Below are 27,163 nucleotides of genomic sequence, written 5' to 3'. Positions count from 1 at the left end.
TTACTGCAGTAACAGCACGAGAGGAATCTTTATTATTATTATTATTCCTGATACCTCCAAGGAGTCCGAAGACTCATGGAATCTTATGGAATCTTTCATCTAACAGTAAGTTAATACGGAATAGAGGATTTTTTCCCTCACAGTAGCACTATTTTTTCTTCTACAAAAACACGTCTACGGATATAATATTACAGTAATCCCCATTGTCAGCCTTATCAGGGAGTAGATACGATTAATGAACGTGTGCCAAAACGTAGCCGGAATGCAAACTCAGACAAGGATTGGGAAAATGCTAAAGAAGCATGAGCCTTATAATTTATGGTTAATTTTAACCATAAAATTATAAGGGGAAGAACACCTGGGAATTTTAAGTAGTGCAAGTAAAACGACATATGCCGGATATGTTTCTTTTATTTACTGAACTTGATAAAAAAAAAGTGTTGAACGTAGGCTAATAATTATTTTTATTTGTGCAGATATCATCTTTTATTTCTTTTTGAAACTTATTTTCCACGTTTTCTTTGTTGTCGTACATTGTTCTAGGCTTAAGAAAATCAACTGATTTATTATTTTTAAAGTGCCCATCTGAGATAAGGGTATGTAAGCTTGGACTTTAAAATTTATGGCTAATTTAACTCTCAAACTTGCCAGAAGTCGAATTAAATTCACGATAAATTCCCCCTTTTTATTTTAAATAAAAAATTTGAAGAACCATTCTTAATTAATTTTGCTTTAAGTGTCGTTTGAATGTTACCTTGGTACTGAACTACTTAAAAATGCGCATTCTCCAAAGTAACTTTCAGCCATCATGGTAACTTTTAGTAGCTCATGTATTTCTCATTTATTAGGTCTTTCCACTGAACCTTGCAGGAAATACCTTAACCATAGCACACTTCATTCGAAATTTCTATAGGGCACGTTCTGGTTTACCGGCCTGACTGTAATGTGCGGATAATATTATCCTTTCTTAAGACGTTTAATGCCAAATGAAGATCTTTTTGAAGAGCAAAACAATAAATTAGAGATCAGGTGTGAATAATTTAAGAAACATCCAAGAACAAATACCCTGTTTTTCATTTAAGATCTTATCCTGCTAGAATTTATTGCCTCCTCTATTTTTGTTGAATATTTTATATTATTGTTATACAATATATGATATAGATAGCAAATATTACACGCGCAATTCTCTTGATAACATTTGATAAAGTGGTGTTTATTTTTTATTAAATTTACTCGAAATTTTATTTTTCCATATTAGCGATAGTGGAGAAGCACATTAAAGAAGATGATCGTCTCCATATTAAAAATATGAAGCACATGTACGACTCCTGCATGAATATCAGTAAGTGATTTTTTTTTCTCTTATACTCGTAATACATAGATGCAAATCTAACCCGTGAGTTTTTATATATTAGGATCATTTTAGTTTAAATTCGAAATTATATGTAAATTCCTCTTTATGTTATTTCTGATTATTGTTTATAGGATATATAACTTTCAGATATAATTAACTTTATCTTAATACTTTTGTTTTCAAACACCGCGCAGTGTTGACGAAAACTTGTTCCAGTTTTATGAATGCGTTTGATATGAATTTGTTATGTAGCATCATTCGTAGAACTCCCAGAAAGGGAAAAGGCAAGACAACTCGCCTAATATGTTCTCTCGCTCTCTCTCTATATATATAGCAATCCCTCAATTAATGCGTCTCCGATTAGTATCAATTTTTTTCTATACCGAAATTCGATTAGTGCGTCTATATACATTTTAAAAATAAATGTTACAGATTTTAAAAATTTTCTGTCAATATATTTTTATGGCTAACTATTTAAAAAAAATCACTCACCAGGATGAAATAATTTAGTTACCGATTTAAAACACTTTACATAGTTATTTTTTACTGCATACTACACTATTTCCATATATGCTATATTCCAAATTTATCGCCAAAATTTGTCGTCTGCTAATGACATAGCATTTTGATGATCATATTTCGTGCCTCCTTTGCAATTGTTTCCCTTACTTTTTATTTTAAAGTATTTTCCCAACCTTTCATCACGAGTAAAAGAATTAGTGAGCAAAAAAAGTGGAAGTGTGAAAATGAATCGAAAAGTAATCGCATTGGAAGAAAAATGAACAAGGCGAGTCCAGAACAAAGATAGGACAAGAACCCAAAAAGGAGTGATCCAACTATAAGAGCAATTTTAAGCAAAGCTGCTGAATACAAAGAGAAAGGTAAGGCTACTTCAAGTTCATCATGCATGCACTCGAAATCGAAGTATTATAATGATTGAATTAGAGAGACATCTTTCTACATGGATCGAAGATTGTAACCAAAAACGGATCCAGCTAAGATAAGCACTGACCTTATTAAATGAAAAGCATCAAGTCTCTCTTCCTTGAAAGAAAGGGGTATCAGTGATGGAAAAGAAGAATTTCACGCTAGTGCTGGGTGGTTTGAGTTTCAAAAAGAGAAATAGCCTACATAATTGTTCGAATAACAGGCGAAACTGCAAGTGCAGTTGAGGAGGCGGCCGCAAATTATCGAGATATTGAAGAAAATTGTGGAAGAAGGGGGCTATTGTGACCAACAAATATTCGATGAAACCGGACTTTTTTGGAAGCGAATGCCTTCCAAGACTTTTCTGGCCAAATCAGAGAAATCTCAGCCTGGTTATAAAGTCGCAAAGTCGAATGAAATTACGCTAGCAATATGCGAGCCGTTTGGAAGCACATTCTTTCACATTGCGCAAATAATTTTAGAGGCTTTTCAAATGAATTTAAGTTAATTAAATCTCATTCTGAAAATTTGAGTGATTCCGACCTGCTAAATTTAGATACACAGCGGGAAGATCCTGTAGAATATGAAGAAAATTTAATTACTGACAAGCTCAAACAGATTTCACAGAAACAATTTCAAAATATGTTTTACAGTCGAAGTTTTTAAATTAAAAACTTCTGACCCTGATGAAGAGAGAGGCAGTAAAATAGGGCCATATCGTCAGTTGTATGAAAAAAAGAAACACAATGCCCTCCAAACTGCGTTAGTTAAATTCTTTGTTAAGAAGTAGAATAATAAATTTAAATTCTGAATATGTATTATTGTATTTTTCAGCTTCCTGAAAAATACAATAAAAGTTTTCCTTTTATTGAATTTTTTATTTAAAAAAATAAAATAAGTGTCAAAAAAGAAATTTGAGGAACGAATTATACTTTTCCCATAAGTTATTATATTCAATTAGTTAGTTTTCGATTAATGCGCCTGTTTTAAAGAACGCATTAGGCTTAATCGAGGGACTGCTGTACAGTCGAATTTTGTACTGTTAATATACAAATATAGGATAAAGAGACTCAATTACGCAGTTATCATAAAATCGTTATTTACAGATTTTGTTAATTCAGAATTCATCAACAGATGTGCCATTAATACATATAAAAAAAGCCTAAATATAAATATATATAAATAAAAAAAAAGAGCTAAGTGAGTAAATCTATGTATTCGATCTAATAAAAACATTAAAACCGAAGGGTCATAACTCTTTAACAAGACAAAAGCTTGCTTCTTTATGCGAGAAAAAATCCTGTACGTTCAAGATAATATGTCCTCTATAGCATACACTGTGGCTCTTATTTTCATTTAATTTTTTTCGTGATAATTCAATTGTTATGGGCTAAAAAAGACCAAGATTGAAATGCAATATACCATTAAGAAAGTCACTTCTCATTCTCTCCCTTCTCTCTTTTGCTTCCACTTCACCCCCCCCCCCTTCGCATTTTTCATAAAAGTCTCGTAGTTTCATTTTGTTCCTATTATGTTGGCATCATCGCATTTTTTTTTTTTTTTATTCTTAAGTCAGAATAAAGAAAAATGTCACACGTATTCATCTCTGCTAAAACTGAGTGTCGGAGTGGGATACAAATTTCTTATACTTCAAAACTCATCTACCGTTCGTTGCTTTATTTCTAATTAGTTGGCCGAGTGGTTAGCGTATCCGCTGGGTGAAAAGCAGTTAATATAGTACGTTAACCACTCATCCAACCGGAGTATATAGTTTCAAAGCCATGCATTTATATTAGAATTATCTTAGTTGTATTCATTTTTCTCAGTATTTTTAATAAAATTAGAATTTGACAAATCTTTAAGTACATGGAGACAATAGAATATACGACTATTTATTATTATTATTTTTTTATAAGTAAAATTATTATTATTGTTATTATTTCACCGACATGAATTATCAGATTTCATCGCAGAAAAGCCACTCCACAGATTCCATTCTACCATTAAATGCAATTTTTCTTGTCAACTGCATTATTCCAAGGCCGGTTTGTCTGCTTTATGGGAGCAAAAGTGCAAATTTTCGTAAGGAAATGTCTTCCACTGCTGTATAATTATGAGGGACTGACGTCCAATTGAAAAAGGCATTCAGCTTTTCTATTCTGCTTTTCACTTCCTCGTTACTTCAATGATTACTTCACTTTTAATGATTACATATATGTGAGAACTTCGAGTTCTCACATATATGCAAAATGTCGAAAACGATTCGTATGTAAAATTTAGCCATAGGACATAGCACAGCAAGGAAGGCAACGGGAAACCACCTCGCTCAGTCACTTCCCTAGTATGGTAACATAGCTGCCTCTACTATCGGTAAGGATGAAAGGAAATCATTCCATTCCATGCAAAATTTTAGATATTAGTTTCATAAATCCTTTTTCTTCTTAATAAAAGCTGTAAAATAAAATGTTACATTATTATTAAGAAAAAAAAAAGAATGCAAGCAATAAAATACTACTTTGTTAACAAATACCATTTTTACTCGGTTGCCCAAAGTAATTCATCTCCTTCTCTTCTCAAGAAGTTTTGTCAACATTTTTTATTTTATATATTATAATGTTATGAACATTTTAGAACCCACAAATAGTTCATAAGGTGCTTTCCCCTACTTTGATTTCTGGTAATGACGACTCATTGGCTAGTACATTAATCCGAGTATTGGTCTTTCTTGTTTGTGTCACTCCCAGAGAAACAACGAAGTGTTGTGCGATTTTTATGATATCCGAATGTTACACCAAGTAATATTTATTGACAGGTTACGCTTGTATACGAAAAGAAAGGTTTGACTCCGGATGATGACTGCGTATGAAAAGTTCCAACAATAATGGACCGATGTCAGTTATGCAGAAAGTCTGCTTGGTAAAGATCTTGAGATTGCAGATGAAGTCAACAAGCTTTTGCAACATTGAAGGAATCACTCTGATCAATTTCCTGTTTTTGCTGTCAGTGATGATATATTTCGCGACGAAATGCAACTTTGTGTATTATCCAAAACGCCCACATTTGTCGTGTATGAAATGCTTTATGACCTATCTCAACCATACACATCCGATCTAGTTCAACAACACATTGATCTTGGGGGTGATGAGGTCTTTCGGCTTTCTCATTATTATGCAAAGGCACTCTGCCAATAAATATTACTTGGCGTGATGTTCTGGTACCACAAAAATCATGCAGCGAAATTCCTTCCAGCAGAGATATCATATTTGGAATGTCATAACATCCAGACTAGTGTCGCCATCTGCCAAAGAAATCATGAAAACATTTCGGATTCATCTTTTATTTGTATATTCCAAAATGTTCATAACACTAATAACAATAGCAATCCATGGTACTTACAATCCTTAAAGATTCATTGGTCTATGAGGAATAACACCCTTTCAGATTGCCTTTCCTTAGCATAATTTTAGGATAAGTTGGTTAGTCTTGTGCTCAAATATATATCTCCTTGAATGGAAACTGCGTGTGTTCTCGTGGTCGGTTTGTCTGTTCTGCCGAAGGAGGAAGCCTTCTGCCTCAGTATGAAACCTGCTAACTCACCTCCCATTGAAAAGCCCTGATAAAGGTTCTTTTGGGATTCGAACCTAGATCTTTCCAATCAAAGGTTTTCATCGAAACCGAGTGAAGTAAGCAGACTATGTTCAGAACACTTTCTTTCTTTCACTACGCGTTATTCCCGCTTCCTATGCAGGGTCCGCGTGTTACTTAGATGCGACTACATGTTAGTACCGCTCACAACCGTCCTGTCGCCTAGTCTGCTGTTGGGGGGATATATTTTTTGGCTGTAGCGGCGTATGTTCACGGGACCGGTTTGCCTGCTTGCGGGATGAAAAACGCCAGATAAACTGGCGGAAAAAACCCTACTTCCCGCGCCCAAGACCGGCTAACTTGGCTATGCCTAAGGAAGATCCCCAAGTTCCTCACGTCTTCGACGTGAATCGAACCTAGGACACTCCTTCTCAAGGCATATGGTTGCAACGCCACTAGGCTAATCTCGCGGACTATGTTCAGAACACTACAGTATTTAAATAAACAGATGTTGGCAAAAACTTTTACATTTACCCTTATAAAACAGATCGAATTCTTGTGAGTTAATTATTGTTCCAATTTCTTTTGTAAGCAAACATCGAAAAGGCAGGCGATGGTCCCCTTAATGAAGTTTTAAAAGCAATTGGAGGCTGGCCGGTGGTGGAGGGATCCAAATGGAATGCAAGCCAGTTTGATTGGATGCAGATGTTATTTACACTTCGTCGCCTAGGGATTGGCCATAATATCTTCCTCTCTCTTTCCGTTGGTCCAGATGTGAGGAATAACAGCCAATATGTGATAGACGTGAGTATTATATAGTAGATTTAGAATATAATGTGTCAAACAGGTTTTATTTTTCATATATATTTCAGGTTAATATTGCTGTCACGATACAAAATGTGTATCTCCCCTTTAGGCCTAAAGACATTTTTCCACTGTTATCATTAATATTAAATTCATATCTCTCGAAATAATGGTTATTGTGATTCCTTTAATAATTCCTAAATTTCATATTGGAATGAAAAATTGTAGACTGAGTTAGGCGAGCTAGCCTTCTTTTTCCTCCATGTGATATCCTATGGAAATAAACGTGAATGTTGCGTACTCAAAATTAGAATCCTTTATTACTTGTACATGTTTGACGAGAGTGAAGTTAGTGACGCCCATTTGTTTCGTGCAAGCAGTGACGGCTCGTGGGTTGCTGCAACTTTCTAAATATACATACACACTGTAAGTACAGTGTATACGTGTTTGGATAAAATATCAAAATTATGGTAAATATTTAAAAAAAAATTTAAACATGAAAAAATATTATTTATTATCGATAAAATTATACAGTTTAGTATAATTCAAAATTACTTAAAAATGGATTTACCATTTTTAGACATTACAATTAAATCCTTTAATTGTAATGTCCAAATATTTAAAGAGACGGAGTAAACACGATAAGCACTACGAACACTCTACTACTGGCACAAACAGCACATAAATAACAGTGGAACTGCGCGACGGACAGTGCCGCATTACGCTAATAGCTCGCATCTCACTATGACATGCTTATGCTTGCGCGCGTAGCAATATGACACTATGGTAAATAGTGCTGCTAGCGTCCTTCGCCCTCCTAATTGCTACAAGATGGATTTTTATTATTTTTTATACAAAATAAGAGAATTGTATAGGCTTGTTGATGATAAAATTAAATATTACAAGCGAATATAAATAAATTAATAAATATATTTATATATCGAGAAAAATCGGGAGTGCTGCAGTTCCGCAGTGCCTATGCACGAGCCGCCCCCGCGTGCAAGGGTCCAGTTTATTTTAGTTTGTAACATTTTAAAAGGGAGCAGTGATACTATAAGAAGCATAATAATCGTTTTATTATTTAGTGTTTATATTACGCTAAACTTTTATTCTGAAAATGAATGGACTTTAATTTGATCATGGAACCGTAGTGAAATAAAAGATTTTGCCTATTACCTTCAATCCAACCTCTAATTATTGAACAAAGTGATCACTTCTGAAGGACTGCAACACCAAGTTGTATTTTAACTAGAACTCGCTAACGAAAATTGCCGACTTCGTATACTTTTTCCTTTGAAGAATGCCGACATCGGGGAGTCCAGTAGTTATTTATAATCAGGACTGTGGTCGTAAAATGCCAAGAAAGGTCTGTTATTTTGATACTGTGTAATCCACCATTGCAGTGCGTGTTCGGCGTACATTATATGATCAAAAAAAGTTTCATGATTATATATTTTTAATCTTGAAACTTGAAGTAATATTCAGCTGGATATTATCTACAATAATGTCATCTGGTGATCATTCTGGAAACCCTGTAATCATATTTTGTACAGAGCTCTGTAATTTCCATTACTGACTTGATTTTAATATCCAAATGAGGTTTGGGTGCAATATTTGGAAAACATGTATGTTGTAATTATTGCTAACAAAAGAAGCAACCGTGAGCCAATTCGACATGCTAGTCAGCATCTAATACATTGATACATTGATTGCTGCTATCCTGGAGTAAGAAAAAAATTCTTCTGTGTTGGGTGCCGGCTATCTATAGCCTAGTTTGCTGTTTGGGCTGCCGCGTTAAAGCCTCCAGACTTGCTCTAAACTTTCTCCTTATCTCGTCAGTACTTGACCAAGCCAGTGAGGCTGGTACTAAGTTTTCCACTTGGTTGCTCAGGTTTCAGGATGTTCACATGTGGGGAGGACAAAACCCTGCTTGAGAGGATCAGTAAAATAGACTTAGTAATAGATATAATATGTAAAGAGAGAAAGAAGTGAATAAAACATATCGAAAAAATGAACAATTCGAGACTACTTTCCAAACAAGATACTCAATCCTATCTAGTTGTAGGAGATAGAAGTCAAGGACGACCAAGAAAAAGATGGAATGGGACAGAAACCTAAATCTCTGAAATGTAATACATTTATGTGTCCTACACTAATCGGTGATTCTCAAGCATTTTGCTTATCTTTACCATTTAAGCAGAAAAAAAACAAATTCCCGGCACTTTCAATATATTTATAAATTGCAATATTAAATAAAATATTTTCCCCTCTTGATTTCTTCTCCTGTACCCTTAATTATTTTAACTTCCTGTCACCTTTTGAAAACGACTGTATTAAGATAAACAGTAAAGTGTGTAACCCGTTACAAGGACAAGTACGAAAATTATACTGAAATTGATATGTATTACAGAAAAAACAACAACAACAAAAAAAAAAACAGTAGGCTAAGTTACAAGCAAAAGTCTGTACTTCAGTTATCATTTAGTTAAAGATGCACTATTTATCGAAATGATGGCGGAGAAGCACTTTCACGGAAAATGCTGAAAAGTTTGATATACATGAAAAAATGAAGAGCTGAAAGTTACTGATGCGCGTTGCTAGCTAGTTGAAGTAAAGCTACGTTTCAGTGGCATTACTTCAACTAGATTATTTCGAACATTTTATTGGACACAAATTCTGGTGAAAATAGTGAGTGCTACGGAATTTGTTGTTCTCTGAAGCAGGTAGTGTGGTACAGTGCGGAAGCTATTGCTGGCCTCGTAGTGGGAAATTTAAGGGACATTTCCGTATCACTATGGCAGCGCATTCAATTCTCCAGTCATCACAATTGGTGCATTGAGCACTATAGCTACCGATGATCATTTCAGATGCCTGGCGAAAAAGGCTACATTACGTGGAGTTTTTGTTCCTTCGCAAGACTCTCTCTTCTGGCATTGGACTTCTCGAAGAAATGAAAACAGCTAAGTGGCTCTGTTCTCTCTAATTTTAGGTATTTGTGCGCGTTTACTTTAACCGTCTTTTAAATTGAGGAGAACATTGGCTTAAAGAGAAGACAGGATCAGGGAATTGCGTTTAAGACCTTATCTGACTTGATAACGAGCGATAAAATAATCGAAATACGTAATTTTCTGATGAAAACGAGATTGAAGTTGTCTCAAACTCAATTTGAATATATCTGTGATACATCTAGTATAATTGATTTTAACGTTACATGTCCTTATATTTGCTTAGCTTGGATTCGGCATCATATGCCAATAACTCATTCATTTGGTAGCGCAAAGGATTTATTTTTATTTTTAATATAAGAAGCGCGTTGCTTGATCATACATAAGTTATTGTGTGCATATTCTTGCTGCGTTGTTGTAGTCATTGCACTTTCTTTGTCTCTAACTTTAGTTAAACGTTAGTTTTATATATACGTTAGTTAAAATGATAAAAATAAAGAAAAACGGAAACTTATTTTTCATGTTATAAGATTATTACACTGAACTTATTTGCATAATATAATAATGGACAATAACAATAATAATAATAAATAGTAATAACAGAAAACTTAAATCATAACTTTTATAATAAATGGTTTTAGGCTTTGCCTTGCAAGGAAATTAGGCGGAATTTTTCATTTCAACAATTATCACCTCTTATCGATCGAAGTTTTATTAACTTCAAACTTAGTATTCAATTTCTTCCTAATATCGCGTGGCGCTAGTGCTCTATTTTGTGCCATATATTTAGGCTTCGTAGAATAACCATCATCAATCAAATAATCATTTGATTGTTTGTAGAAAATTATTAACTTGTTTATTCTATGAAGAAAAAAAATAAAAATCCTCTACATAGGGATTAATTTAGACTTGTTTATATATGCTCAGTAATTTGAAGAATGAGTAAATTTCGTGAGAATTATCACAGCTGAAAAGCAAAATTACGCACATGCTATTTTAATTTCACTGTAAAAAAAAAGTAAACTCGCTGTCATCATTTTTTTAAAAAAAATTTTGATTAGCTAAGTAAATAAATACAAACTCATTATTTCCGTCAGATAATATACGTTTTGGTACATATTTAATATAAACTCTTGACTTGGATCAGAGGATTGTTGACAGATATCAAAAAGTGGTATACATGGGATGTGTGAATCTGCCAGATTTACGGTAACCAGTGGTGTACCTTTAGGGTTGAATCCTTGGATCATTATTGTTCAATCTATACATTAATGATATCAGGCAGGGGTCTAATAGCATATGTGCAATTGCTTGTCGATGATGTGAAGATAGACAGGCAATCAGAGATGCTGCTGACATTCAGCACTTACAAAATGATTTGAATAGGCTGGAAATTTGGGCAAACGAAAATGGCCATCAGTTTAATGTTAGCAAGTGCAAAGTTATGTTCTTTGGCTTGATTAGAGTTTCAGCAGCATATTATATTAGTGGGGGTTATGCTACAAGAAATTGAGGAGGCAAGGGATCTTGGCTTATTGACACCTGCTCCAACACAGTCCAGGACCTCATTACATGCCTACGGGAAGAATGGCTCAAAATTCCCATTAATCGACATGAAACAATTGTGGAAATTATTCCCCCGATAGGACTGTTGTAGTGATCGCAGTGTAAGGAGGTGCTACATCTTATTATGTTTGGCGCCATGGCTTCTTGTTCCTCACACTATGGTGTTTGTTGACTTCCTTGCAAGCAGTGTATGTTTTTTCCTAAATTTCCTTTACCACATCAAAAACTTACGTATGCTATAGAAAAGTTGCAAATACAACTTAGAGGATAATTCCGATGTTGAAGCGAACCTTGACAGGTAAGGATAAAGGAGTCATTTTGTCTCTATATAAGACCTTTATAAGACCACACCTGGATTATTGTGCACAGATTTCGCGTCCAGGATTCCAAGGGGATAAAAAAAAAAGCCGTGGAAAGGGTGCAAAGAAGAGTTACAAAGATTATATCTGGATTATGAGATTTAGATTATGTGGATTGCAGACTCTGGTTAACAGGAGAAAGAGGAGTGATATGATGGAGGTCTATAAACTTTTGAATGGGTGTTATAAGATATCCTCTGATGAAAGTAAACGTTATATGGAAGGTGGGGAGACAACATGGGGGGACATCCATGGAAGTTAATTTGTTCAGTCAAGAAGAGAGTAAGAGCTAGGTTTTTCTCCCAGAGAGCAGTGAGTGGGTGGAATAGTTTGCCTTTAGGGGTAGTGAGTGCATCCTTGACTCCCTGGAGGTCTCAGGTAATAATAATGATGATGATAATAATTTTGTGCTAATTTAGCACAAACAGGAAAAAGAAAAGTTGACTCTTGATCAGCAGGTTGGAGTCTAGCCTACCGTCTTCGTCTGGAGGAGTGCCCTTTATCATTTCTACAACTGATCGTTACGTATCATGAGCATAAGTCTCATCTTGAAATAAAAATCAGTGTTGTTGCTACAGTTCAGTATTGTCTTCTAGACATCGTGAAGCTTTAATCTGTGGTTTCTTCTCAGATCAGCACGTGGCTTCTACGCGCTAAGCACTTTGTTGGCATTCATCCAATGACTATCAGAAAAGAGAACTCGTTGTTTAGATATCCCCGTCTTTTGTTATGATCACCAGATAGGAATGAAATTTTGTATTAGCTTCACAAAAATTCGTGATTGATGTGAACTTATTTTATACAATTAACTCATCATCATCATAACACTAACTACGGGTATAGACCATATTGGTCTGTTCCGGTCTCATTATCCATCCAATAACCTTTTTTGAGGTCTACCCTGCCTTCTCTTTCCAATTGGCTTATATTTTAGTATTTGTTTTGGATGTCGGGTGTTGGCCATTCGGTTTACATGTTCGCTCCATTTTTGTTTATAATTGTTTAGTTTTTCTTCCATTGATTTTGTTTTTAGTTTTAAAATGTCTTCGTTCCTTTTTTGATCTAATAACGTGTATTTTGCAGTTCTTCTCATATATATCTCATTTCACTTGTTTTTATTCTTTGTTTATCTTGTTTGTTTATTGCCCAAATTTCACTGCCATATAATAATGTGGGCACTGCTAAAGTATTGTATATTTTCAAGCGTGTTTCTTTTTGTACTATATTTGGATTGAGTGTTCTATTTATCAGGCCTATAATCTGTAAAAATTTTGAAGTTTTTAATTTTGTCTTTTTCTCCTTCATATGATATTTCACATCCAAGATAACTGAAAGTATTTATCTGTTCTATTATTTTATTATTAATAACTATTTTGCTTCTAACTGGAGTTTGTCCACAAAATGCCATTGTTTTAGTTTTTTATATGGAAATTTTCATTCCAAACTGATGTAGTATAATGTTTAAATTATATATTGCTGCTTTGTAAATTGTCATCAATTAACTATTACTATTATTATAATCTAAAATGTACGAGGAATATTGTTCAACGTGTATAAACATAGTTAATATTGAGTTTATGTTGTAATAACGTTTTTGGTCAGTAAAAAGTATACTTGAACCAGAAGTGTTTAAATTTGTTTCCCAATTGAATAACCAAGAGCGAACAGATGATTGGTTGTTACAAATGGCTACTATCAGAACAATATTTGGCATTCTGCATTGCAAAGGTACCTAAGTGATCCACATAGGCATGTAAGACACATCCTATTTATTTATTTTTTCATAAGTCTTATTAGAATTTAGTTGCTTTTAAATCCTCACACTTAAAAAGTTTGTCAGGATTTTCGAATTTTAATTCCTTATAATATCATTGCTGTTCGAAATCTGGCACTATCTCACCCAACAGATCATCATCACTTGCATCATTCTTGGGACTGGTAGCTCAGCAGCAATTTCCTCCATTCTGCTCTGTCATTGGCTTTCTTCTTAAACCCAACAGATATGTAGTTTGACATAATATGCATTTTCTTGACAAAACTGTGGTGCAATTTGAATAATACCGTAATTGAAAAAATGAAAGTAACATTTCCTGATTGGGAACACACATTGCATGAGTCTCTTCTTAATTAAGTGATATTTATGTATGGCTATGATATATAATTTATGATATATCATTACTTGTAAATAGAAACTATCGTCCTATATGATTTCCCTTTGGACAAACAACATATAATTTGCTGTCTTATCCTGTGCTCTTAAGTTACATGTTGTGGCTTACAGAATTGCTTCTGGTTAGTAAAAGGTTTCATCCAAATTACTTTTCAGTAGCCAAGTCGGTAAGTGCCATTATTTGGCTTTTTATATTTTCTTTGTTCTCATAATCGTAAAATTTAATTCACGAAACAATGTTCCGTGATTATCATAAAGTCTATTTTGCTTTCGTTTGTGTACCATGAGAATGGCTTCCCCATTACTGTTAAAGATGATAACTTGTAAGACTAGAGACTCTTTTGCATATCGTAATGCCAGGTTAAGAAATTAAATGCAAGTTGCATTGGAAAGTGTAATGGAAGCACCACACAGATATGCAGTGCGAAATATTTCGTGATTCAAATGGCTGTGTGTTCCTTCAGTCATGAAATAAGGACGCTGGTATATGGGAGACGATTACTAGGAGCACGCCCGTTCATGCTGCACTAAGCAGACACATTGTGTCGGATGGTATGCAGTATAATAATTATGAGGCAAGAAGCATGCTTTAGTTTTAATGAAAAGAATTAAAGGCAAAACTAACGAAATCAAGATTTTAACTGCAATTTTCGCTGAAGGTCTCAATCCTAATCAAGGTGAAAGTTCAGTTTCTCCTAATGAGATTTTTTTTTAGTATGTCATTCTTTTGACATTAGATGGAGCGCGAGTTTATGCAGGTGAGATAGAAATTAGAACCAAGGAGTGCGTAATGTGTGTGTGTGTGTGTGTGTGTGTGTGTTCCTGTTCAGGGTGATGTGAGCATTTTCACAAATTTATATACGGAAAAAAAAAACCAAAATGACAAACAGAAACGAAACTTACATAATTTAAAGGAGAACTTTAAATGCGTTTTGGTATGACTGAGCTCACTTTGCTCTTTATACATTACGGAACTAACCCATTCTTCTCTAGATATATGTTTATTTAACTTCACAGTGAATCTCATACCGTTTTACATTTTCTGCCTTAAATTTTTCAATGGTGCTGGAAGTCGAAGCTGCAAAAAAGAAGAAATCGAGGAGAATGGCGAACACCCCTTACTTTATCCTTTTCTGATCCCAATCAGGAGACTGCAATTAGGAATGTTGCGACTTCATTTTGAATTTGTGGTACACTAGCTTATTGATAAAATAAACCTTATCCGCTGTTTCGTCTAGCTGATGGGACAAAATTTTGAAGTTTTGTCGATAAACCTTCAACATTGTCAAGATAGATAATTCCATTAATATTTTTTTTCCAGGAATGCCACGTTAGAGGCCACAGCGTAAGATACGTTCAGTTTTAAGTTATCCCCAACTTGTTCAGTCACGTCAGAGTTTCACATTTTCACTTCAACACCACTTTCATTAAATTATTTCTATTCAGGATATGGTGGTGAAGTGTTGCCCCTTCATTGAACATATTTTGGAGTGACAGGTTTCATGTTTTAAATGCGCCAAGACAGCCTGTCATATTACTTAGTTATCTGCAGCAGTACACTTTGACAGAGGGCAGAGCGTAATTATAGACGGTCAAAATAAAGTCTAATTATCAGGTCTCCCCCCACTTCCCCAAAGGATGAAAGATATATTGAAATAATTGAATCAAATGTTTATTAATGAATTTTCGCCTAATGTTGCGGCCCTCTTCTTAAACAAATAAAAATTAGCACTGACTTTGGATATTTATAAGAATCACTTGACAAAACTGGGAAAACTTGAGACAGTCATTTTTATTTACATTCGGTCTTGTAGAAAAGCTGTTTTCCTGACAGAAAGACTGAAAAGAGCTGCGAAGTTTTTCATAAACCGAATCTAAATGGATGATTGATGTTTTTTTTTCAATTTTGGAATGTGATTCGGTTAAACAGCCAATGTTGCCATTTTTTTCAACACTTTTAAACTTTTAATAATCTGTTAAACTGGCATTCGAGACAACGTTCATTGTAATATCGCATGAATTGCAACACGTACTTTATTGACATACTTCAATTTTGAAGATCCTTTTTCACTATTGTTTACTTCGCATTTAATGTGATTTACCATTGCACATCGAGACTAGATCGAAATTCTGCCCGTAATAGATGGTCATGTAAGTTTTCTTGATTTCAGCATGTCCTTAAGTGCCATTAACTTGTACTTGTTTGCAATTACGGCTGAAGCAGCTAAGACTATGAGGCCACTGTATTGTCTGTAAATTGTTCTTACGTCTGTTTTGCGGTTTCGTTAAAGTAGTCTCGTTATGCGTTGTATTATTATTATTATTATTATTATTATTATTATTTCGGGCGACTCCAGGAGTCCTTAGACTCATCGAGGGGAGGCCCTAAACATCATATCCACACAACTATGCGATTACATTCTCACAGTATCTATCATACCTTGCCTTGAACTCGCTCACCGTCATAGCACCCACAACAGACTCTGGCAGCTTATTCCACTCATTTACCACTCTAAAAGTAAAGAACCCAGCTCTAACACTCCTGCTAACCACACTCTTGCCCAGCTTCCATAGGTGTCCCCTAGTTCTCCCACCACCAGTCCTGATCTCAAAAATATCCTCTGAATTAATCCTATAGAATCCCTTTAGCAATTTGAATGTCTCAATCATATCTCCCCTCCTCCGCCTATCAACTAGTTTCTGCAACCCACAAATCTTCAACCTGTTCTCATATGGTTCATTCCATAGACCTGTTATCATCTTAGTCACTCGCCTCTGGATCCTCTCCACCTCCTCCCCATCAAGAAGGAACCGAGGTGACCAAATCTGGGTACAGTAGTCGAGATGAGGTCTTATCAAGGCTCGGTACAGAGGTACAATAACTTGCTTGTCTCTGCTCGTCGAGGTATTTTTCAACAACCAAGTGAGTTGATGAGCTGATTTAGCTACTTTTGCAATGTGCCCCCTAATCTTCATCTCCATATCCACCAACACTCCCAAGTCCCTGGCCTCATTAATCTCTTGGAGTACAGTTCCACCAATGTGGTATACTGCTGCTAATCTTTTCACCCCCAAAATGCATAACCTTACATTTTGTCACATTAAATTGACATCCATTCTCCTTAGCCCAGAACTCCAATCTATCTAAGTCATCCCGCAAGACTTTGACATCTTCTGCATTCACTATTGCCCTCCCCAACTTTGCATCATCAGCGAACAAATGAATTGTCCCACGTTAATGAACAGATTAAACAGCAGAACAGAACAGAACCAAGAACAGAACCCTGCGGCACATCACTAGTCACAGGCCGTCTTTTGGACTCTACTCCTGAATAAACTACTCTTTGATATCTCTCCATCAACCAACCACCTATCCATCTCACCAACCCTATATCCATTCCCATATGTTGTAGTTTACGGATTAGTATTCCATGTGGTATCCTGTCAAACGCCTTTGCCAGGTCCAGCAGTATCACTGTAAACCCATTTCCCTTATCCAGTTCAGCCGTCACCTTGTTATAAAACTTGAGCAAGTTACTGCAGCATGATTGTATTGTATTATAACACTGAACGTTGTTTTTGTTATCCTCTATAATAGGAAACCAAACTATAGTTATGAGAATTTTAAGTTTTTTTTTTTTTTTGACGCTGGTGGGGCGTAGTATAATCTTATAAAGATAACTTTACTGTGGTCATACGTGCTTTCTTATTTAACACTTTCATTGCCAAGCTGAAAATTGGAATTTCGTGTGGTGGCCAAATTTTTTTTTAGTTAACGACGTCCACGCGATAACGCGTGATAGGCCGTTTGGTGAGAACTCGTATCGCGTGATCGCGCGTGATCGTTCATTGCCAAGCTGAAAATTGGAATTTCGTGTGGTGGCCAACTTTTTTTTATTTTTTTATTTAGTTAACGACGTCCACGCGATAACGCGTGATTGGCAATGAACGTGTTAAATGAGTGCATTTTATTTTTTTAAGCATGAAATTGGGAGTAGTTAACACATAATGCAGTTACTCTCGAGCGAAAAATCTAAAAAAAGAAGAAAAAATGAGGATTAGATGCGCATTGTACTGAATGGCGATATTTTTGTCGTTTTGAAAATCTTAGTATTAATCAATAAGAAAACAGTTGCATAGTTACAAAAGGTGCACTTCGTAATAGCATTACAAAATAAAAGTATCTATATATGGATACTTTTATTTTGCTCAATTTTGTGGTTCAAATGGTTCAGTTATAACAGAAAAATAAATAAATAAAAATGTTATCAATTCAAACAGCTTTGCCAATAGAAAGAAATTAACTGAAAAATTATTCACCAAGCAGTTTGAACCCTTAGGGATAGTTTAATGAAAACGAGTGATGGAATCCAAGACTCATCTTGGAAATCAGTTGGTGTAGACGAAGCTCTTTGGTTGGAAAGACCTGGGCTCAATTCCCGTCCATGATGCGATGAACCTTTATAAGATCTTTTAGAATAAATATGAGTTAGCCGGTCTCATGTGGAGGGGGGGGGTTCATCCCTCAAAACAGGCAAACAGATCCCGTGAACACACGTCTGCAGTCATTAAACACTTACTGTAGAGCAAGACGACAACGGGAAACTACCTTGTTCCATAATCATTATTTCCTGGTTAAGTAGCATATTACTATCCCACCAATCGTAAGGTTGATTACGACGACACCGCCACCACTATATAGGACAGCTTGTATCATGACAGTTTTCGTGAAAACTATGATGATGTCTGTGATAAATTTAAGTTATTCACAGAACAACCCTGTGTGTGTGTATGTGTGTAATGCGTTTTGCTAAAGTTCAATCCATTTTTGACATCTTAATTTAATCTTATTTAATTTTGCTCTACAAATTGTAAGATTGTAACGAAAATTAAAAGGATTTTAATAGACAGCCTAGATATCAAATTTTATAATTCCATCTAGTCATTGCATAATTATTAATATTAAGTCGGATCGTTTTTGGCCAATTTGCCAATAAGACGCACAGATTGAAAACGATCCATATTTACATATTCTAGGTCATATCCAAATTAGAAAAATTCATTAAATTTCCATCCAGCAGAAAGCAGAACGGAGCTATTGCAATATATAATTTTGACATATTTTTGTTCCTTTTGTATCCATGTAAATGATTCCAGTTTTTAAAAAAAAATCGAACAGCTCGACAAAATTTTATACGAATTTAAAATATCAAATTTTAATGAAATCAGTTGGACTAGAATCTTAGAATAACTTGCGTAAGGATGGATAAAATAAATTAGGCTCTCGCTCATTGTACAAAATGCAGCTGACATATTTGAAATTGGTAGAAAAGAAAATTCTTTCAGTAGTTTTTAAAAATTTGGTTCTGTTTAAATGTTATCTTCTGCAATATTTTAACTAGTCTGTATATAAATTTTATAAATGAAAAATTATTACATTATACTAATGTGATCATTGATTACTATTCTCTTTGGTTATTAATATATAACTAGACATTTTTTAAGATATTATGCTGTCTTTCCGTATTTACATGTGTGAAATAACTAAAAGCTACGTGTTTTAGTTGAGATTCGCAAAATGTGTAAGTAGTAAATAGTAGTTTTGGCACTTGTTACTCATATAAAACTCTGACAATCCTTAATAAAAGAAAAAAAATTGTCATACCATTACAACTTTCGTTTCAAACTATTTGCAAGAATAAAACATGTTGAAATTATTTGTTTGATAAATATGACCGGATGGGAGTTAATAAAATTTGGGATTTAGAATACACAGAAATTTGAACCATTTAGAGTATGGTTCAGTTTTGGGCTCAATCGAATCATTTATCGGCAAAATAATTCGACTGGTATTAATAATTCTGCACCGGCCTGATAGTTGTTAATTAGATTGTGTGTGTGTGTGTGAAAAAGAAATCCTACCCAATAATGGCTGTAAACCTGTAGTACAGTGTAGTCAGATCGCCAATGAATTGGCTATCCAAACTAGAAATTCTATTTTAGAAATCACACGTGGAATTTTTCAGGCCTCCAGTAAGCACACAATAGTTCCCACCAAGCGTTGAAATTCATTTCCCAAGTAAAAACATTGAAAAACCATCCATCTCCGCAGTGGGATTTGAACCACATTGTACAGAGTGGTGACTAGACATGCTGTCCATGTCGGCCAACTGGGCCTCATTGGAGCTCTCATAAAATTGATCTAATTCTTTGTTTTGCTCGAGCAATTTTTAGTTGCAAAATTATGCGCGGAAAACTGATACTAAACGGGCAGAAGGTTTTTAAAGCACTTTAAAAATTCTGACATACTGATCGGATTTTTACGAAAGTACCCCTACTCTATAAAATTGTTTTGAATACATTTATCACAGTAATTGATAATTCTCGTGAAAAAAAAGAGAACTATCATGAGATAGCTACAATCAGAAATTAAACGCTTTTGCTACAAAAGTTAGCATTTAAAGCTGCATTAATTCTGTAAAACATTTAAAAGTATACGCAAGCATCATCCTCACACTTGAGGGATTGCCGAACATGAGCATATTTGTGACTGTGTGTGTGTGAGGGGGGAGTAGACAAATGGTTAAGATAGACGAAGGAATGAACCTGTTGATATGTCTTGAACAATGCAGGTCATAATCTATTTGTCCAGAGAAGAAAACTAGATGAAATATAAGTGCTTGTTAGTCTGCGCGTTAGCCGAGTGGCTATGCGCTCCGCAGCCATATGCCTGAGAAAGGAGTGTTCTGGGTTCGATTCCCGTCTCTGACGTGAGGAGCTGAGTATCTCTCTCAGACAGAGCCAAATTAGCCTGTCTTGGGCGTGGACTGCAGGGTTTTTCTTTCCACTTTATCTGAGGTTTCTCATCCCGCAAGCAGGCAAACTGGCCTTGAGAACTCAACGCTTCTACAGACATTGGACACACCGGGATGCATAGAGCTCATCGCCTTATCCTTGTGTACAGTTGCGGTTAAATGAATAGAAAACCCTTGACACTGCAAGATAAAAGATGGGAAAAGGAAGAAGTGCTTGCTAAGCCTAATATATATCTTATCATATACCTAGGGCAGTGAATCCGTTTTGATTGGCAAAACTACTTGTACTACTCTACTACATATGCCGAAAGTGGCTGTTTTCGGCATATGCAGTAGAGATATTGAACGTTAATACACGTCAAACACGCTATTACGAAATGCACTTTTATGATGTGTTATCTATCCTTGTTGATTACAACTGAACATCGGGTCTCAGTTAAAAAGTTTCCCCTGTAAAGATGGTTTCTTCACACTATTCATAAGTGCTGCAGGGACTCTTGATTTTGCTACAAATGAATTCTCTTTATTTGCAACACACTAGGCATCGGCATCTCTAGTACAATATAGAATAACTATTCTATCGAAGAGTTTATTAGAAATTTTGGAGACACTGCGTGCTTTCTCTTTGAACTTTTCAAAAAAACATCCCAAAGAGTCAAAGATTTCTAACAAATTCAGTGAATGTATATTTCTTATCTTTAAAGTTATAATAAAATGATTATGCTAATCATGTGCCATGTATTTATTTTTTTTAAAGCTAGATGAAGCACTTCTAGGTATGCCTGATAGGAATTATCTCTTGAAAGGATTTGATGATCCAGTGGTGGGTGCTTACTACAGGCTTATGATAAACAGTGCCAAGTTACTTGGAGCTAATGAAACCCAGGCTAAAAAAGAGCTGAAGGATGTTTTAAATTTCGAAATGACTTTAGCTAATGTAAGTATTATGGATATCTTTCAATTAAATAATGAGATTTTGAAGCTACTTTAATTAATTTTACCTATTAAAACGTTGCTTTATTTTCAGACTTTGTACTCTCATGTACTCTAAAGTCTGCAGTTCACGTTCCTGTAGACTTATTCTTGTCATCTTCTTTTTTTATCCTTTACTTTTTTCTTTCTCTTGTTAACATTAATCAGTCTTTTATATTTTAATATTACACAGCCCCAAAACAATAAGATATTAAGTGGTTGATATTTTTCTCGATTTTTTAACCAGCATCATCAGAGCACAACTGTTATGATGCATTAGCAACAATGACAGTAGGAAAGAATTCAAATTATAACAGAGAAATGATCTAAAGTCTTAACTTAGTGCCATCTAATATTATCAAAATAGAAGTTTTTACTGATATTGGGATTGGAGTTGATCTTAGAATAACAATCTCCAAATTTTGGGCAAATATTTGTTGAGATTAGAAATACTTTGTTGGCATTACAGACTCTAAAAATATTTGTGTTGGAGGTTTGGAATAATGTAGTACTGGGAAAGAATGAAATTTTTTTCATTCTTTCCCAGTACTACAATATTTTCTCTCTCTCTCTCTCTCTCTCTCTCTGAGAGAGAAAGAAAGAAATGTGTGTGGATGAAAGGTTTGTCTTAACTACCTTCTGTGAGTGCCTGCTTGCAGCCTTGGTTGTAAAGTGAGATATCAGAGGATTAATATTTTCCATATTTTGGAAAGTTTTATGCATCCATATTTGTTTGGATTAGGCTGGTTTTTGAGGGTCACTATAGATTCTAAAGTTTCTTTCTAAAAAAAGATTCTAAAGATTCTAAAACATTTGTTCTCTTCTGAACTTGCTGCAATGGATTATGGTGGTTTCGCCCAGTTGATTCAGTGTGTTGTATCTGCAAGATCAGATTGCCCACAGTCATTAGAGAGAGTTTTTATGGGAATTGTAGTCATTAGATCGGAAGGTATAGCATATATGGTTAAGTTCTACTGCAAGTGAGCACTAATTGAAACAAAGATTGTAGACACTGCTGTTTTTATGATATTACGTTGTTGGGGAAGAGGCAAGGTGGACATGGTTAACATTAATCATGTCCACCTTTAACAAATATGTGAGTGCTATTATACTCACAGTATACAGAAAATTCAAACAAAATTCAAGCTAATAATGCAGACTTAATTGTTTAGTACCATATAGTTTATTTATGTGGATGGTGGCTAGTAGACCAACTTGCAGGAACAGTGAACTCCTATATACACCAGGAACTGAAAAAGGGAAGAGTTGGTCTTAGGGGAAATGGATAAGTTGTAGCTAGTTTCAAGTGTCGTGTGAAGGCTGTGCAGACGTTGTATTTTTTTTTTAATTCTGATTATTTTTTCAGCTGTGCCTTGGACATTAAGAATGGTGATAGCATTACTAAACTCCTTCTGAAGGGATGGATGTGATCGGGGGATGGATTAATTCTTTTTGGATTCTATAGGAACTTTAGCCATTAGATAAGGTGTATTAGAGGGGGGGTGAGGATGATGGGAAAGTCTGAATGTATCTGCAAATGTGAGTGGTATTATATTCACAGCATACCGAAAACTCACTCACAGTTCAAGCTCATAATAATGCAGACTTAATTATGTAGTACTGTCATGGTATTCTGCACATCCATTGAGGGTACATATCATGATAAATAGTCACTATGTTGAAACTGGAGTAGATCATTTTCTATTTTCATGTAGTTCTCATTATCATTAACTGAACAAAACTCTATAGAGAAGACTGGACATACTAAGCCTTTCTAAGCATATCTTCCATGGGATTGGAGTTGATTGCTTAGAAAGCAATCAACTCCAATCATCAATCGCCTCATGGATGATTAACATAAATGAAGGGACTAAACTATTCATTGAGAATATTCCAACATATACAGAATCATCTTTAGAAACAAAGAAATTTCTAAATAAATATATTTTGGATGCAGTTGTTTAAGGATAAATCCATATCAGAGTTGGTAGAATAACATTTCTTTCTTCTGGAAGACATATTTATATGAACATTACACTGAATTTACAAGGTGGTAAGGACCTCTATAGCTCAGTCAATATAGATGAAGCCCTTTGGTCGGAAAGACTTGGGTTTGATTCCTGTCAGAGCTGTGAGGAACCTTTATCTGGCGTCTTTCAACAAAATGCTCCCCCGCTGGTTTGCCCTGTGTGTTTACGGGGAAAACCAGCCCTGTGAACACAGGCATCTACAGACATAGGACACCCCTGGAATAAGATTGACCAACCTATTCCATGGGATTTCTGGTTTCGAATTGTGACGGGCCACGAGGCCTAATATGTAACCATAACAGGCCACTAGGCCTAATACATGAAGAAGAAAATATATATATGGTTAGATGGATACAAGAACAATGTACTAAAGATTGTTAACATAACAGTTATAAGCAACCAGTTATAAGACATAAGATTCTTGCATGTAACTCATGTCGAGTTACTATTCTAAAAACTATTCCATGATTATGAGAAAAGGTTGGAGTAAAGAGCAATGTAATAACATTCCTAGAATGAATAAAATTAAAGTAGTTATGAATCAATTATAAACCATGAAAGGGTTGTTTGCTTGCTTTTTGCTTAATTGTTTATGGTTTTGGATGCAGTTGTTTAAGGATACATCCATATCAGAGTTGGTAGAATAAAATTTCTTTCTTCTGGAAGACATATTTATATGAACATTACACTGAATCTACAAGGTGGTAAGTTTTTCTCCCCATCAAACATGTTTTTGTTTTTTTTTTCTTTTTTAATTGCAGTTCAAACATTTTGTGACCCTTTTAGGGGACTGTGTCACAGCAGTGAACTGAGTTGGTAGGAAACATAAGTTTGTCTCCTGATGAGGAAGGGTTCCCTTCCGCTTTCTGAACAGTTGGCATTGAGGTGTCACTGCAGATTTCAGAAAAAGACTCAGTAATTTATAACGTTAACAACTTAATAACACAAACTGTAATTGTACATAATAAATAACAGCTAACTTTTTACCAGATTTAAATAAACTAATTGTCAAATATTTTAGAATAAACAGTGAATTTTTGTTCAACAAGCAGAAAAACAGCTTTGCTGCTTAACACATGCAAACAATGTTTAACTAGTGTAGGCACATGGTCTGAACATTTTATGTTAACCAACATTTTAAAAAAACTTACCTGTAGTATTAAACTATCAGTGTCTAAAGTCGTACAGAACAAATTAGTATAGAGTGAATTTCTGTTGAATTTCTGTTCATGAGGGAAGTCATTTCCAGGTATGAGCACAGTTTCACAAACACAGAAAACCAGCTACTCGACACTATAGTATCAAGCAGGCTACCATATTCTTCATCAATTCCAAGAATTGGTTCTTCTGAATTCTTCACAGGACAGTTCTTCTGACCTTCTGTATAACAATTAGTTCAAACATTTCTGAGTGACACATTTTACTATTAATTTCTTCCTTGAAGATTTTTATATCTCACAGACTATTCTTTACATTTATGAGTAGCTCAAGCTTTGAATAGTTATAGTCGATTCCTTGTTTTGTCTTTATTGCGGTAAATATCAGAGTGAAGGTTCTGAGAGAATGGCATTCATGTTGAGCACTTGTTTCATCTATGAGCCTTTCCCAAACACTTGTAAGCAGATAGCAGTCAGATACATTAACAGAATCCTTCCTAACAGGAGCTGTCCCTATTGACTGAAGTTTCAACAGTCTATTCATAGATGTCTCTTCTGCTGCTTCTTGCATGTCATTTTCTTCTCCTCTCCTCTTTTTTTCTCACTATAGAGGGCTCTTATATGCACTAATACATACATGACATAGAATATCTTGCCCTAAGTCATAATTTGCTATTCATTAAAATTTACAAGTTTGTGAGAATTCAGAGGGACTGGTAGGCCGAGTGGTTAGCGTATCTGTTCTCCAGCCAAAAGGCTGTGGGTTCGAATCCTGCAGTGGACATTGATGTTTGTAATTGTGTGTGAAAATACTAGTGGTGGTAGTGGGCAATAGATGGTGTTGGTGTAGATAAGGTGGTTCATTGTAGTTGTGGACTGAGTGGTGGAGATGGAGAGTTGTATAGTAGATGTCCTTCCTCGATGAGTCCTTGGAGGTGTCACATAATATTATTCATATGCACAGAACCTGTAATGTTCCGCTTCAGCTTGCCACTGTATGGATGAATGTATCAAGCTCGGGGAGGGATTATGTCCGGATCCCTCCTTAAGAAATTCCCAAAAGCACACTTTAATAATTACGTGGTACAACAATAGATCCGCTGTACCATAGTAAGCTATTTCTCATATTATTTCTCATAATAATAATAGTTTTGTCCCTATGACTGAATTCTAAGAGACGTGATGTACTCTTTTTTACTGGAAATGATTCAGATCCGAATGTTGTTGTGTCATTTGAATATATAAAGCCCTCTCTCTCTCTCTACAAGTGTATTTTTGAAGGAAAAAGACCGTAGAGTGAGTGAACCCTAGCAGCGAGTCCTAGGATTCCAATGACGGGATCCTCAGATTATTATTACTACATGACACCTCCAGGGAGTCCAAAGGCTTATTGAGGGAAGGCACCTACTCAGCAAGTCTCAGTCTCCACCACTCAATTCACCAACTACAGTGAATCACCACTGCCACCATCATCATCATCATCTACACCAACGCCATCTACTGCCCACTAGTATTTTCACAGACAATCACAAATATCGATGTCCTTGGTGGGATTCGAACCCGCAGCCTTTTGGCTGGAGATCGGATATGCTAACCGCTTTCCCTCTGATATATACATAATGAACAACTTTCAGTATCAATTATGAGAAATAGATTATTGAGGCAGATGAAGTATATATTTTTTCACCTTCACATGAGACTAGTTAACTTACCTGCATTTGAAAAGACCTTATGAAGATAATTTTCATCTTAGATGGAATTCAAGCCTAGATCTTTCCAATTTTAAACTGCATCTGTTTTCTAAAATAGAAACTTTCCATTACAATGAATTGAATATTTTATGCTATTATTTATTTCAAATATAAAATTCTTAATGTTCTCACTACAACTGAAATTAAGGTACTTTCAAAGAATAAAATTGATAGTTATATCTTTATACTTTCAGTACTCTTTGAAATTTCTAATTATAATACTCCTTTTTTGCATGTTACTTTTAGTTACTTGGCATTAGCTCCTTAGCAGTGAGACTTACCTGATAATAAGTGAATAACTGCTCATCTTTCTGTACTCAACAGAACAAAAATCTCTTTTATTAATATAATTAATATTTAACTTCCTCCAGTATTCCATTCCAAGAGAGGAGCGTAGGAACATTAGCAGGTTATACAATAAGATGACAGTCGAAGAACTTTACAAACTGGCACCACAGGTAACTAAATTCATTCATACTCTATAATGATGTTATTTTAGAAATGCATTTTTCAATCACTGGTCATTTTACTGAAGTGAGTTTTTTCAGAGAAGAGTATTAAAGTTAACTGTTCATGTCTTAATTTCATAATAAGTGCTGTTTTTATGAAATGTAAATTATTTGCAGTTTATTGTTTATTTTTTGGTCACAACTCACTGTTACCTGTAGGTAAGAAAGTTTTTGGTTTTAAATGATTTTTTTGTTCATTGGTGATCTTAAAATTATTAT

At 34.9% G+C, this 27,163-nt stretch overlaps 1 protein-coding gene across 2 annotated transcripts in view; it reads left to right on the top strand.

Moving 5' to 3' along the window:
• The window catches only part of LOC150105310 (neprilysin-2-like), a 493,284-nt gene that overhangs the window by 194,916 nt on the left and 271,205 nt on the right, over positions 1 to 27,163 (top strand). For both annotated transcript variants that reach the window (XM_090394688.1, XM_090394687.1), the window contains 4 exons: positions 1,259 to 1,342; positions 6,459 to 6,670; positions 21,283 to 21,462; positions 26,807 to 26,893. In XM_090394688.1, the coding sequence (XP_090250814.1) occupies positions 1,259 to 1,342; positions 6,459 to 6,670; positions 21,283 to 21,462; positions 26,807 to 26,893 (563 nt within the window). The remainder of the gene's footprint in view (positions 1 to 1,258; positions 1,343 to 6,458; positions 6,671 to 21,282; positions 21,463 to 26,806; positions 26,894 to 27,163) is intronic.

Source organism: Typopeltis vanoorti, chromosome 6, assembly GCF_054136105.1.
Source record: "Typopeltis vanoorti isolate ZY-2024b chromosome 6, IOZ_Tvanoo_1.0, whole genome shotgun sequence".
Classification (NCBI taxonomy): Eukaryota; Metazoa; Arthropoda; class Arachnida; order Uropygi; family Thelyphonidae; genus Typopeltis; species Typopeltis vanoorti.
Note: the sequence above shows the minus strand (reverse complement) of the source record. Positions and strands in the feature narration are given on the sequence as shown.